At 41.7% G+C, this 14,127-nt stretch overlaps 1 protein-coding gene across 2 annotated transcripts in view; it reads right to left on the bottom strand.

Annotated features, from left to right (window-relative positions):
* The window catches only part of LPIN3 (lipin 3), a 50,716-nt gene that overhangs the window by 19,201 nt on the left and 17,388 nt on the right, over positions 1 to 14,127 (bottom strand). For both annotated transcript variants that reach the window (XM_044299015.1, XM_044299014.1), the window contains exons 2-8: positions 10,461 to 10,662; positions 8,609 to 8,704; positions 7,478 to 7,692; positions 6,029 to 6,136; positions 4,470 to 4,572; positions 4,043 to 4,223; positions 1,884 to 1,968 (exon numbers count right to left, since the gene is read on the bottom strand). In XM_044299015.1, the coding sequence (XP_044154950.1) occupies positions 1,884 to 1,968; positions 4,043 to 4,223; positions 4,470 to 4,572; positions 6,029 to 6,136; positions 7,478 to 7,692; positions 8,609 to 8,704; positions 10,461 to 10,652 (980 nt within the window). In that variant the 5' untranslated portion in view covers positions 10,653 to 10,662. The remainder of the gene's footprint in view (positions 1 to 1,883; positions 1,969 to 4,042; positions 4,224 to 4,469; positions 4,573 to 6,028; positions 6,137 to 7,477; positions 7,693 to 8,608; positions 8,705 to 10,460; positions 10,663 to 14,127) is intronic.

A 14,127-nucleotide genomic window follows, 5' to 3' on the forward strand; every position in this document is an offset into this window, starting at 1 on the left:
ACTATATAAATTTGCCATCATCATAATAATACTGACCCACAGAATAAAGTTATCATGTTATTAATACAGTACTACACAATGAATGCCATAAAAATAAATCCCACAAAATAATGTTAAAGGGAATGTGTCATAAAAAAATAGCCTATTGTTTGAAGAGGACCTTTCACCACTCCTGATGCCTGCTTTAATAGCTTCATGCATTCCCCATGTAATAACAATTCTGGAGCATCTATCCTTATGACTGTATGTTGTGCTGTTCCTTTATTATTTCTAATGCTGTAAGAAGCTGTGTACTGGAGTCATACACAATGTGATACCTCTTGGCGCAAAACCACAACCGCTATGACGTCTTTTAAAAAGGTTTTTAATTTTTGATCAGATGACAACGCGTTTCGGAGTAAGAGTGCTCCTTTTTCAAGTCTTTAGAACCGGGCACATGCAGTTAGTGTGACCAGTCAAGATGCTTTGGTTCGGGCTGCTGTGTGTGGCGCGGCTCACACAACAGCCCGAACCAAAGCATCTTGATTGGTCGCGCTAACTGCATGTGCCCGGTTCTAAAGACTTGAAAAAAGGAGCACTCTTACTCCGAAACACGTTGTGACCCCAGTACACAGCTCCTTACAGCATTTCATATCACTCCATTGGAGAACTGGCAACTCCAAGGACTAAGAAGATACCGGCAGCACCAACCCCTCCGCCATCGTGAGTGTTGTACTGACGCATGCACAACACCAGAAGGTGAGCATAACAATTGACACAGCATACTCTCTAGATCTGGTACCTAAAACATACTAACCTATAAGCGCCTTGTTTCCCGCTTCTTTTGACAAATGTGCCTTATTATTGCGAATAGAAGTTATGAATGAATTGCTATTAGCCTTCAGTAAGGGTACAGAGGGGAGGTAACCAGTTGGGGGGGTGTACCTGCACAGTCTGACTCTATCCAATCAGTGCTGCCATTTTCAGACTGTGCAGGTACACCCCCCAAACTGGTTACCTCCCCTCTGTACCCTCAATAGCATTTCATTCATATCTTCTATTAGAAATAATAAAGGAATGGCTATTTAACTCATGCACTGTCCCTGGTTGTCCAGCAGGTGGCAGTGTATCTGGCAGAGAAATAAATATGCAAAGCTCACTGGCCCCGCCCTGCCCTCACCACGGCTTCTTCTCAGAAAGTGTTGTGGGAAGTGAAGAAACGTCACTTGCGACAAAATTGTGTCGCAGTGGCATTTAAAAAGTAGGAAACACTGTGTTTTTTACTTTTTTTCTATACCAGAAAATTGGCATAATAAATTTCCCCGTAAAAGTACCCCAAAAGGGTAACAAAAAACCCCACAACATCTCATCGTGCAAAATTCAAGGTCTCATACAGCAAAATTCAAGAAAAAAAAGAAAAGTTATGTGACTAAGGGGTTAATATGCACTTAGGTCATCTGAGTTGTGCGCCACCTATACTTACTTCAGAAATAAATTCTAGATCTACAATAAAAAATGTAAAATTTTTGGGAGAGTTCTTCCAATTTTGACGTGACTGTTGGTGGGTAAAGACCTTTCAGCTCTCTAGGCATGTCTAGAGTGATACTAGAGTAATTTTTCTTGGAACTTTGAATTATGCTGTTCCCTTGTTTTTCCTCCTTGAAATGTAAGAATAAACAGACAGCCATTCTAATGTAGGGACACACACTTTTGACAAGGGGAATGGTAAAACCCAGTTTTGTCATGTGTTTCCAGGCATAATGAACAAAGATACAATGTTCACATTGTATTCACAAGGTCCGATCCTATGACAGTCAAGACATCGGATGGGTTCTTATTGAATATGCAGATGTCTGTATGAATATGTAGTACTATATACAGTAGAAGCTTCATGTAATTCCTACCTGTTAGGAAAATAAAGTGACACTTCTTGAGAGTCGGGGGAGAGAACATCATCAGGGTGTAGTGGAGGAGGTTCATTGACTGTATCTAGATAGAATCATAATGATATAAGGATGATAAACAGTGTTTGAAAGAGCTTGAGAAGAACTAGCTTAAAACACAGAACTATTGTTAGCTCAGACTTTTTGGCTGGTCAATATAATGTCCAACTTCCTGGACACTGACCTGTTATTTTCACAGCATTATATTTTGCCTGTGCTACAGTTATAGGAAATTATACTATACCATATTAACGCCCTAAGGACCAAGACTATTCTGGTTTTAAAGGGGTATTCCCATCTCAGACTGACGACACATCGCTAGTAACACCTCTGAGACCGGCTCCTGATCTCCAGAACGGGCCCCCTGAAGTGAAGCAGAGCAGATGTCCATCTTCCATTCATGTCCATCCTCCAACTCTGCTATTTTCTGAACTCTCATAGCAGTGAATGGAGAGCATGTGCGGTGTGCTACCCTTCACTTTGGAGGCCAAGTTCTGGAGACAGGAGCAGGTCCCTGAGGTAGGGACCACACCAATCTAACATGGATGCCATATCCTAGTAATATGCCACCAATGTCTGAGTTGGACCAACATCTTTAAAGGGGTTCTCTGGGAATTAAGAAAATGAAAATACTTAAATTTTACTTTATTATAAATATATTCACAAATACCTTACATTAGTTATAATGGCTCGTTTTGTATGGGGAGCAATCATTAGGAGAAATAAAATGGCCTCTGTCCTAATCACACAGCAGGACAAGTTACTTCACAACACTGAGATAAAGAGCTGCCTCATCCTCCTATCTGCTCTACCTGTCGGGGATTATGATCCTGAATACAGGTGATAAGATCTTTAGCTGAATCTCTGTTGGAATTGAGTTCATGAACAGATGTGGCTAATGAACAGCAGCTCTTGTATGCAGTCTCCATTACCACAGTCTGCCCTGTCCATCTTCTCTGTACTTCATGTCTCCTCATGAACTCCATTCCCACAAAGATTCAGCTAAATATCATATTAAACTGTATTTAAAATCTTATTCCCTGACAAGCAGAGCAGAGAGGAGGATGAGGCACATTTTTACCTTAGTGTTGTGAAGTAACTTGTCCTGCTGTGTAATTAGGACAGGTTTTGTGTGTACTAAAAGGACAGCGGACATTTTGTTTCTCCGAATCATTGCTCCCTAGACAAAATGAGCCATTATAAGTAATGAAAGGTATTTAGGAATATATTTATAATAAAGGAATATTTACATATTTTCATTTTCTTAATTCCTGGAGAACCCCTTTAAGGATCGTAGAAAATTTCCATTTCTGTATCACCACTTTCAGAGTGCTGTACCTTTGTTATCTTTCCATAGATGTTGCTGTTGGAGGCTTGTTCTTACTGGGACAAGCTACATTTTTCATTGGCATAATTGTTTTAATTTTGAACAGTAAAAGCACTTTTCACAGGAAAAGTTTTTATTTATTTTAATTTTACACTTTTTTATTCTGCCAATAGAGGACTTGAAGTTCATACTTTATAATGATTTATAACATTTTAGACTGCTAAGAGAAATTACTATTTGCAGACCTGGGGGCCTTTGGTCATTCCAACTGCCATGGTACCTCATGGCTACATTGAAGGGGCGCTGGTGGGTCAACAGACGGAACCCCCTCACTCTGTTAAACCACATTGTGTTCATAGTTGGTACTGACCATTGCATCTAAAAGGCTAAACTGCCTGGACTGGAGTGGTCTCTACTCCCTCAGGTGGCAGTGGGAGTAGGGCTGAGTATCACAGTCATCTTCCCACTACCATCTCGTGGGTACACGAGGCATTAACCATTATGAAAGTGACTGATATATTCTTGATTGTGAAAGATATAGAAATCATTCTTCATCAAGGCATTATAGGATAAGCTTCTCATGGACCTAAGATTCCAGAAATGAGCACAAGATTTAACTGGAATAAATCATGGAATAAAATAATTTAATCACTATTTGCGGTCTGCTGGTGAAGCTTTGTCTCTGAAAACCTCTAGTTAATGATAAAAACACATGTAAACATTAGAAAACATTATAAAAATCGGTATGAGAAGAAACTTCTGGATTGTGGTATTTTCCTTGCTAAATACAAACCTGTATTAAATGGAGCCGTGGACGTTTCCCCAGATTCTGGGACACTCTGGCCAGCTTTACAATCTTCTTCTGGATCAGGAAGCCTAGGTTCTGGTGAGGTGAGTGAAAGTAACTCAAGCTCCCTGGTTGGACTGGGTGGGAGAGACTGTGATATCTGAGAATACAAATCTGGCCGAGAAACCTGATAGAAAAAAAAAAAAAAGATCACCGTTGTCCAGGATTAGAAAAACATGGCCGCTTTCTTTCCAAAATAGTGCCACACCTGTTCACAGGTTGTTAGTGGCATTACACCCTAGCCCCACTCATTTTAATAGAATTGAGCTGTAATACCGGACACAACCCATAGACGGGTGTGGCACTGTTTCTAGAAGAAAGCAGCCATGTTTTTATAAATCCTGAACAACCCTATGGACGATTTTTTTCTCACCTGTGGGAGGCTTCCCCAGTCCCATTCTATGCGGCTCTCGTAGAGAGACGAGCCAGGGGCCCTCACTTCCACTTCAGAGTCACTTTTTGGGGAGGGTGAACGACTATTGAAAAAGATGAAAATAATAATAAGAATCTTTATTGAAGTGGCACCAACATATTCGGCAATACTTTGCAATAATCGTATTTAAATTAAAGAGACAATAAATCTATCATATTTCTATTTGCCCTGCAATATAGGTTTGGCTCACCATAGACAGGATTTTCATGTGCATATCTGAATTTCATGGCTGTGTACCTGGACTCCTACTATCAGGGGAACAACAAATCTAGATCCCACCTCAGCAAGTTTTAGACTGAAACTTTGCTAGTATATTGGGTGAATAATCTTTACATTGAAGCCCTGCACCCACATTTAAAGAGTCCCTGTGCTTTAAAAAAAATCATTTTGATATGTTATAGGGACAAAAGTTTTGATCTGTGGGCGTCTGAGCGCTGTGACCCCCATTGATCCCTAGAAGGAGGGGAGAACGTTTAGCTTGTTCTCGCTCCTTGCTGCAGGACAGGAAGCAAAACGGGCTCAATAGAAAATCTATGGGCCTGTCGTCACACTCCCATTTCACGCAGTGAGTAGAGAGTGCACTAAGTGAGCGCTTCTCTCTCCTCGTTCTAGAGATCGATGGGGGTCTCAGCACTCAGACTGTTACTAATCAAAACTTTTCATATGTCCCTATGACATATCAAAAGTAATCCGAAAGCACAGTGCCCCTTCAAGATTGCTTGATTGTGCTTCTCCACTGCTGAAGATATGAATATATTTGACCATCACTACTTACTAAAGTATTTCCATTTCCAGTACTTTGTGCTGTCATTTACATTGTCTACCTATGAGACAGTTTACATGCTCACTTTCACGGTCATACATAGTAAAGGTATAAGCAGGGACAAGGATCAATGAATGGTCAAAAAATCCAATCTGACTTCCCTTTTCTCCAAATACATGGTAGACTTTTGGACAACCATACCAAAATGACTATGGACAGTTTTGGTCTTTAAAGGGGTTATCCGAAGTCTAAAAGATACCCCCCTAATGCCCAGACCCCTCATATACATTATACTTACCTGCTCCCCGACGCCTGCATTGCTCCAGATCCCTCCATGGCTGCCGTTGCATCTAGCAGGTAGGGAGGCTCGTTCCCGTAGCGGCCCGCTATTGGCAGCACCCCCCTGTCGCCGGATGATTTAATTTGTGCAACGGGGAGATGCAGCAGCGGCCATGCAGGGATATCGTGCGAAACGGGTGCCAGGGAGCAAGTAAGTATAATGTATACGAGGGGCCTGGACATTAGGGGGGGTATCTTTTAGACTTCGGATAACCCCTTTCAGCTTTACTTACATTTTCTACTTTTATTTTAGCACTCCTTTAAAAAACAACGTACTATCATCCAGATCTTAAATTATTAAAGGATATCATGTCATACATCCAGGAGCCTGGTGGTCTTTTACATCACCTCTATTCATACAAACCCTGTTTGCCAATAGTCAAGCTTCATAGGTTACCTTGTGGACGACTGCAAGAGATCCTCTTCAGCAGTGGTGAGGAGATCTGTAGACTGTGACGGGGAGATGTCATCTGGGATCTCAGAGAAGGAGAAGTATATGGAATCACTAGATATAATGAGACACAGCAGAGAAGACAGTATTATTAATATACAGCTGTGTTCAAAATTAGTTTCAGTTTCACAATGAAAAAAAGACCAGTCAAAGCAATCAAGATCAATGGAGAGGCATGCTTTCATAAAATCAAGATGTATATTCTACCAAGAGTAGACTTGATAGAACCCTTTAATGGGGGTATGGCTACACGGCGACATGTGACGCTCAACACAAAAATATCCACAATTTGTCTGCAACTAGCCAAGTCGCACGCGTCATCTGCGACTTAAAGTCAGTGGAGTAAAAGTCGCAAGTGATTTCTGACCTGCAACATGAAATTCGTCAAGTCTGTTTTTTGGTGACTGTCGGGTAGCAGTATGTCACGTGTCGCACTGTGACACCTTGACGATCCTTATGTGCAATGTCGAGAGACTCGTGCCGCCAGGTAGCCGTACTATTGGATAATCCCTTTTTGGTAGAACGTTAGAAACTCCAAGTGATCATCTGTAAATACTGAATAGTCTTCATTTGCCCTGCAGCGCCACCACAGGAGAAACTAAGAATTACACAGCTATCACTAGGATATATAAGATCTTGAAGAGAGTCTTTAAGAAAAGAATGGACCATAATAAAGCTTCTATTTGGATTAGTTTCAATGAGTAACTCATGGCTGGCTTGTCCTTATACAACAGCAACAAATACCATGAAGTGATGCTGCAGTATAAAGCATGGGATAGGGACACAGCAGTTGCTAAGCTGAAGTCACCAGGCAAGAGGCAGCTAATAGGACAATACGAAGAAAGAAAAATGCAGATAAACATTGTCCAAAGGTTGTGACTGAAATATTTTTAGACGGCAACTGACATTCCACTTTAATGTCAATTTCACGCATGAATACGCTGCGAGTAAAGGGGTTGACCCCTCTCTGCATCGCTTATTAGGACATATAGATGTCAGACGGGGGGGGGTCCTCCAGAGTATATTCACGCATGAATACGCTGCGAGTAAAGGGGTTGACCCCTCTCTGCATCGCTTATTAGGACATATAGATGTCAGACGGGGGGGGGTCCTCCAGAGTATATTCACGCATGAATACGCTGCGAGTAAAGGGGTTGACCCCTCTCTGCATCGCTTATTAGGACATATAGATGTCAGACGGGGGGGGTCCTCCAGAGTATATTCACGCATGAATACGCTGCGAGTAAAGGGGTTGACCCCTCTCTGCATCGCTTATTAGGACATATAGATGTCAGACGGGGGGGGGGTCCTCCAGAGTATATAGTATAATAAAGCAAGGCTCAGCAGTAGATTACACTGTCGGCAGACAATCAGTCCTAAAGAATGCAGCTTCACCTTGTAAGCAGAATCGTGTCTTCAGATTTGTCTTCAGAAGTCTCCTCGGCTCTGCTGGTTATTGTTCTCCTGCTCCAGTTTTTCCTTTTAGCGGCAGTATCAGTAAAAGGAAGTGGAGAATGGAAAGCTGTAGAAGGTTCAGTTAATTCACTGCCAACATAAAGGGAGGAAGTACCCTGAGGTAGGTGAGGGCAGCTGATGGAGGAATTGGGTACCTTTAAAAAAAATAAAAATATATTTTCTTTACACACTATGTAATCCCAGGTGATCCGCAAGAGCCTTAAAAGAAAGCTAAACTGTTTAATAGTAAGCAAATGCAAAATCCAATATCTTTGTTGTTGCCTTGTTTATTTTTTTTATATTACACTGTGAAAATGCTAATCAGTGGCTACGTGAAAACCATCAACAGTCTGCTATTTACAGATCTGGTGGTTTGTGCCACTTTAGTACTCTGAGTGCACATGGATGTCTTGTGTTTAGTGGACTGTCGTATTAACACTTAAAGGCTATGTACACCTTTGGGGACAATTTTTTTTAATGATTGCATTGTACTCATTTGGAGCTAAAAAAAAAAATTCCAAAAGTTTTTTTATTAAAAAAAATATTGAACCATTCTGTCACACAGTTTTTTTTTCTACTTCCACTTTTACTGTGTGCTGGTAATCTAAAAACCCTTATCTCTAAACTACTAAGAGGTCATAAACACTTATTTATGCCACATTCTTATCAGTAAGATAATGTTTATAATGTCAGAGAGAAGAGATAAGGAGCCCATCAGCTCCCCAAGTGACAAAAAGGAGAGACAATCCAGATCCCTCTATTAGAGCTTTTCAGCTCTGCACAGACCAATTAAAAAAATGATTTTTAGCTCATAATGAGTATAATGCACTAATAAAATAAATTGCCCCAAAGGTGTACATAGCCTTTAAATAGCTCTCACCGACATTACTAATACATGAATACCCTATAAAATATACATACCAGGATATATGATATTATTCTACGTAAATTATGTTACAGACTATATGGACAACTAACCAGAGTAAATCTTTACTGTTTACTGTATAGTATCACACCTAACCACAGAGTCTAGTGAGAAAGGTTCTCAAGCAGCCTCTATAATATAATTACATCATTCTCATCCATATCTTGGATAAAGAAAGCTTCTCCATTTTCTCCAAGTCTCATTGGTAAATCCACAGGGTCTCCATTCACTTCTATGTCCACCTGCAAAAATAGATTAAATGACATGTCAAACAAAATCTACATAAAATCTTCAGGGTCTTTGGACATTATATGATTTATACTGATCCGGAGGTACAGCTTGCACTATACTCCAGAACAGCAGTCAGATGATTGCTACTGGAAAGCTCATTGACAGGAACATAAACCCCTTCGGCGAATTTCACATATACGGTAAGAGATCCGGCAGGCTGTCCCAGCAGAACACCCTGCTGGAGCTCTGTGAATCCGGGATTGACAGACTTTACTGGAATGCCCACCGATCCCATTAATAATGGGGTCCAGTGGAGATCCAGTCGCTACCCGGCAAATATGCCGGGGAAAAAAAGCTGCATGTAGCAGTTTTTTCTGGCCAATTCACGGCATTCAATGCCGAAACCACCTGCCAGAAGGGTGCACATAGGCTGGTGCTTTTTTCTATAGTGTGCAAGCACGGCCACTGCTGATGGATTGCTTAGTGGTTGTAACCATATAAACAAGCAGTGTATAATGTGAGTCCAGCCAGAAAAGGAGGCAATATGGACAATCACAGTACATTAGCAAGTGCCTAGTATTAACTTTGTGTACATGATAAATGCCATTTCCTGAAGTGGCCCAGCCCCTTTAAAGCAGGTGCTTAGGCAGACCTTTTAAGCCTCATTCACTGGTAAGTGTTTTTCATCAGTCATTCTGGGCCAAAACCAGGTGCGGCTCTGTTGAGGCTCCAATCCTGGTTTTGGCTCACAATCACTGATGGAAATAACTGACCAAAACACTGATGTGTGAATGAGGCATTATCCTGGCCAGACTTGCAAATAGAAGCATACTTACCCACCCCCCACTACTGGGCCCTGGCTACTTTGCTCCCACACTGGCTCGCCTCGCTCAGGTTCCCCGATGTCAACATCCGCTTTGACACCACTGTAGCCAATAACTGGCTGGTGACCTTCCCCCCCTTGCATCACGTGACCAAATTTATCAAACTTTGTGCAGCATTTGATAAATTTGGTGTAAATTAGATCAGACTCCTACAACATTGACTTGAAATTTTTACCATAATTTTTTTCCAGAATTTTTAGCATTTTTATTTATTTATTTTGTCAGTACTGTGCCATTGAAAATTCAATATAAAATATAGTCATCAATATGAGAGCAAAATAATAGTTTATGACTCCATGTAGGATTTATTTGAAAGGTAATCCTCATTAGAATAGTAGGTGGGGGTCTGAAATAACTGACAGAACGACAGTTCTATTTTTCTCTTCATAGTCCGAGATAAATGTGCAAACAGAGGAGCAGTACATTAATTAATATTATTTGACAATCCCTTACCAACCACAATACTGCAACAGCCCAGGGTTGTTTGCGATGCTTTAATACAGTGACTGTCCCTTAGTCCTTTCTGGTCTGACTGCTGGTCTGGCAAAGATTGTTAAGTGAGACTGTCTTCCGTGTTAAAAGTCCATGCAGAGAGGAAAGTAAAGACTCTGGACAGTAACTAGTATACATGGAGTGAGTTATTAAATACTTAGAATATTCACATATATGTTGCTCATATGTGAATAAACAGTGGATGGAAGTGTCCCATGAAGAAAAGAAGTGCTCTCAGTACATGGAGGAGAAGGTAGAATTGGGGGATGGGGGTTTGCTAGGGTGCCCATCTGGTATACATGTTTTCCACCCTTCAGAGTCAATTTGATGACTTCCACAAGCCAACTAGGATTACCTGCCAGTATATATAATCTTTTTAGTCTGCACTTACAGTCATCTCAGTCGACCGCAGGATACCAAGTTTCCCAAACCGTACATGGAAAGGTGAAGATCGAAAGGAGCCATCAGGTTGTCGGACCACAACCACATCAATGGAACCAGACAAGGTTGCTGGATTGACACCTTTATAGAGGTCTCGTACTCGGCCCAGCACAGAACCTGCTAGCTGCCCCACGTAGTTCATTTCCTGAAGGCTGAGAAGGACATAACAAATGTCAGTTCTTGCAAGAAATACATGAAGTGCAGAAAACCTTTTAAGCATTTTTAATATATGCTGACATTTTCATTACCATGGAAACCAAAACTAAATTCTAGTTTGTAGTTTTTGATGCATAAACGTATTAGCTCACATTTACTAATGTAATATTATGTAGCACAATGAGCGCATTGATTCATACAAATCTTTTTCATCAAATAGTTATTTAGCTACGATGGGGTGTCCCCGCTGCTGAAGAAGCTCCCACCCTCCACATATTTGACATGGCCGGACAACTCACCTGGCCCTGACAATCTCGTGCTGGTCGTGGCTCTGCTTCCAAGGACTGTTCATGCTCTGCTACCCAGAAGTGTAGCGGCACTTGCACAGTCTCCATACTTACCAATATTTCAGTTGGTAAAATCAGGGCATATAAGTCCCGCACTGCGGAATGCCCCGACTCTACCCGGGAACACCCACATATCGGCAGCATTCATGTCAGTCTCGCCCATTTTTTGCCTAGGACAGCACAAATTTGCTGGGACTGTCTTTGAAAATCAGGGACAGTCCCATCAAACTCAGGATAATTGGCAACCATGCAGTCGCTGGTCTGGTATCGGCAGCAAAGCCTCTTTACTTGTCCCACGACTCGGACCAGCGGCGCAGATGCCAGATTGTCCCCTCGTAGATGAAGAACTCTATTTGATGAATGAATCGTACAAATCAATTCGCTCATCCCAGGTCATGTTATCATCTGGCATGAACAGTAGAAACTCTGCCCTATTGCTTTCCTGTACGGCATATGATACTATGGTCACCAATGTAAAGATAGATTATTATTATTCATCACAACCCAGGACATAAACCAGTTTTCAGCAATTACACTAAAACGCACAGTATAATTTAGGCAGGATGGTGACAGGCACTAGGCCTCATGTATAGCAACCAGTACAGGGGAAGCAGGAGCCCTTAGCAACAAATACGTTTTCAGCTTTAATTTTTACAGAACAGGTTAGAAAATGAAAGCAGTGATGTGACTGGTTGTCATGGAGGACGTTCCCATTTTATGTCTGTATTCATTTTTATGCATTAGGCCCGCTGTGTAAAGAAATAAGCAGTGTTATTTGTGGGACACATTTGTTGTCAGGATGCCAAAACTATACATAGCTCTAATAGTGCTTCATCACATATAATATAGGTCTGGGTGTCTGTATGTGAACCAAAGGGAAGGCTTGTATGGGACTTAGGAGGAGATTTATCAAAACTAGTGTAAAGTAGAACTGGCTTATTTGCCCATAGAAACCAATCAGATTCCACCGTTCATTTTCCAAAGGAGCTGTGAAAAATGAAAGGTGGAATCTGATTCATGGAAAACTAAGCCTGGTTTCTTTTACACTGGTTTTGATTAATCCCCCCTTTGTTACTGGAAATATAACAAGTGTAATAAGTTACCACATACTGTATAATATGACTGCTCGTTGACTGTGCCTCCTATTATTGTCTGGAATATTTGCTGTATTTTTTTGGGTTATTTGTTCTTTTTTTTTTTTCTACTATACTTTGATGCTCAATGTGTCTTCACAGCTTTGTGCTTGGATAACATTGCTTCAGGACTAAATATTACAAATTGTACACCATTGTCCCATCTGGTCTAACATATTCCCCCACCGCACCAATTCTCTGAGGGAGGACGGACTGGCAGTCAGAAGCTGCTGGTGGTTGTAGATTTCTCCTGTAGTAGAAGCTGGAGAAAAAATGTTGTATTACATGGTACCCATTCAAACTAGTGAAGGACCATGTAATTCATCATTGTGCCGAGTCCTCTAGAATGGGAAGCGCTCTTTGCAGCTTTGGTAAGTGGGATCCTTAGCAAGGGGGGCTTCCTCTATTACAATGAATTACAATGAATAGACCCCGACAAGACATTAAAAAGGGCTGCTTGCTCTTCTAGCACTATTTATGAAATTCCAATAAACGGGAATCCGTAGTTAGGAATGGAAGTTCCAGGTTCATGACCCTACACGTCCCTGCATTACACGGCAGCCCGCTGATTTCAATAGAAATTGTATAATACTTAAAGGGGTTTTTATGCTTAAGTATTAAGTAAGGGGGAAGGGGAATTTTACAAAAATAAGCTAGTTTCACATCTCCAACTATCCTCTTCAGCAGGCTGTTTTGGCATAGAGCAGCCTCCCGGAGTTCTCAGAGTCCGGAATTGGCAAATACTGCCGCCTGCCCTCCAGTCTCCGTTGACTATAATGGTCGCAAATATGCCAAGAATCGGCCAGATGAAAACCGCTGCACGCAATGTTTCGCATTGTATGCCGGAACAGCCTGTTGGAGAGGACAACCAGAGATGTGAAATTAGCTATACACTCATCAATATTAAAATTGTGCAGTGACCCAGTGGTTCACTGCAAAAGTGATGTTTTATATTGTATAATTGTATTTCTTTCCTTACTGCTGTTTGTTTAACTTTTATCCTAATGGCTGTGAATGTGGGGTTAAAAACTCTTCCCTAGGTGCTGCTGCTAGGCAGTGGTGCGGCCCTCCTCTTTGAGCTGGGTTCTTTTGCTGTTTTGTAGGTCAGTTGGAGAGCAGTGAGGGAAGCAGAAGCATGCTGCTTAAAGGGGTTCTGCACAAATTTTTAGACCTCTCAGACTGGCAATACCCGCCTTTCTGATCATACTTACTTGATCCCCGGCGCTGGGGCCAAGTTTGTTTGCTCCCCAGCTTCCACTGTTTGTCTTGGGTCCCTACATTAAAACTTCCTGTTTGACACCACTGCAGCAAATCACTGGCTGCTGCTCCCCTTGCATCATGTTAAATGGTTGCGTGACACAAGGGGCACAGATAACTGCTGCGGCCAGTGATTGGCTGCAGCAGCGTCAAACTGGAAGTTTACATGGAGTGACCCGCGACAAGCAGCACGAGCTGGGGAGCAAACTAGGCAGGACCCAGCGCCAGGGATTAGGTAAATTTGATTACCAATTCAGGTCTAGCCAGTCTAAGAGATCTGGAAATTAGCGCATAACCCCTTTAAGCAGTTCTGTAAGTAGGTAACAGCCAGCTGAAGGGTCCAAAGGAAACAAATCAAGTGGTCTCCACTAAGGGAAAGTAGCCCAGATTCGTTTCTAGGTGGTAGAGCAGTCAGTACAGACAGATTGTGCATGATTTAAGTCTGTGGAGTAAATGCACCTTTATGCTATTTTTATTATTGCATTGTACCCATTTTGAGTTAAAAATATTTTTTTATATTGGTCTTTTTTTTATTGGTATTCAAAATTTTTAGCCCCTTTCTCTATACAGTGTTGAGTCTCCAGTACAGGCTTTGTGTTCACACTGTGTCCGGTCAGCCTTATGTCTGATCTCCTGACAGCTCATAAACACTCATCAGGGGCGTAGCTAAAAGTTCATGGGCCCTAGTGCAAGAGTTCAGCTTGGGCCCCCCTTCCCTCAGTGG

The sequence above is a fragment of the Bufo gargarizans genome, chromosome 6 (genome assembly GCF_014858855.1).
Source record: "Bufo gargarizans isolate SCDJY-AF-19 chromosome 6, ASM1485885v1, whole genome shotgun sequence".
NCBI classification, from domain to species: Eukaryota; Metazoa; Chordata; class Amphibia; order Anura; family Bufonidae; genus Bufo; species Bufo gargarizans.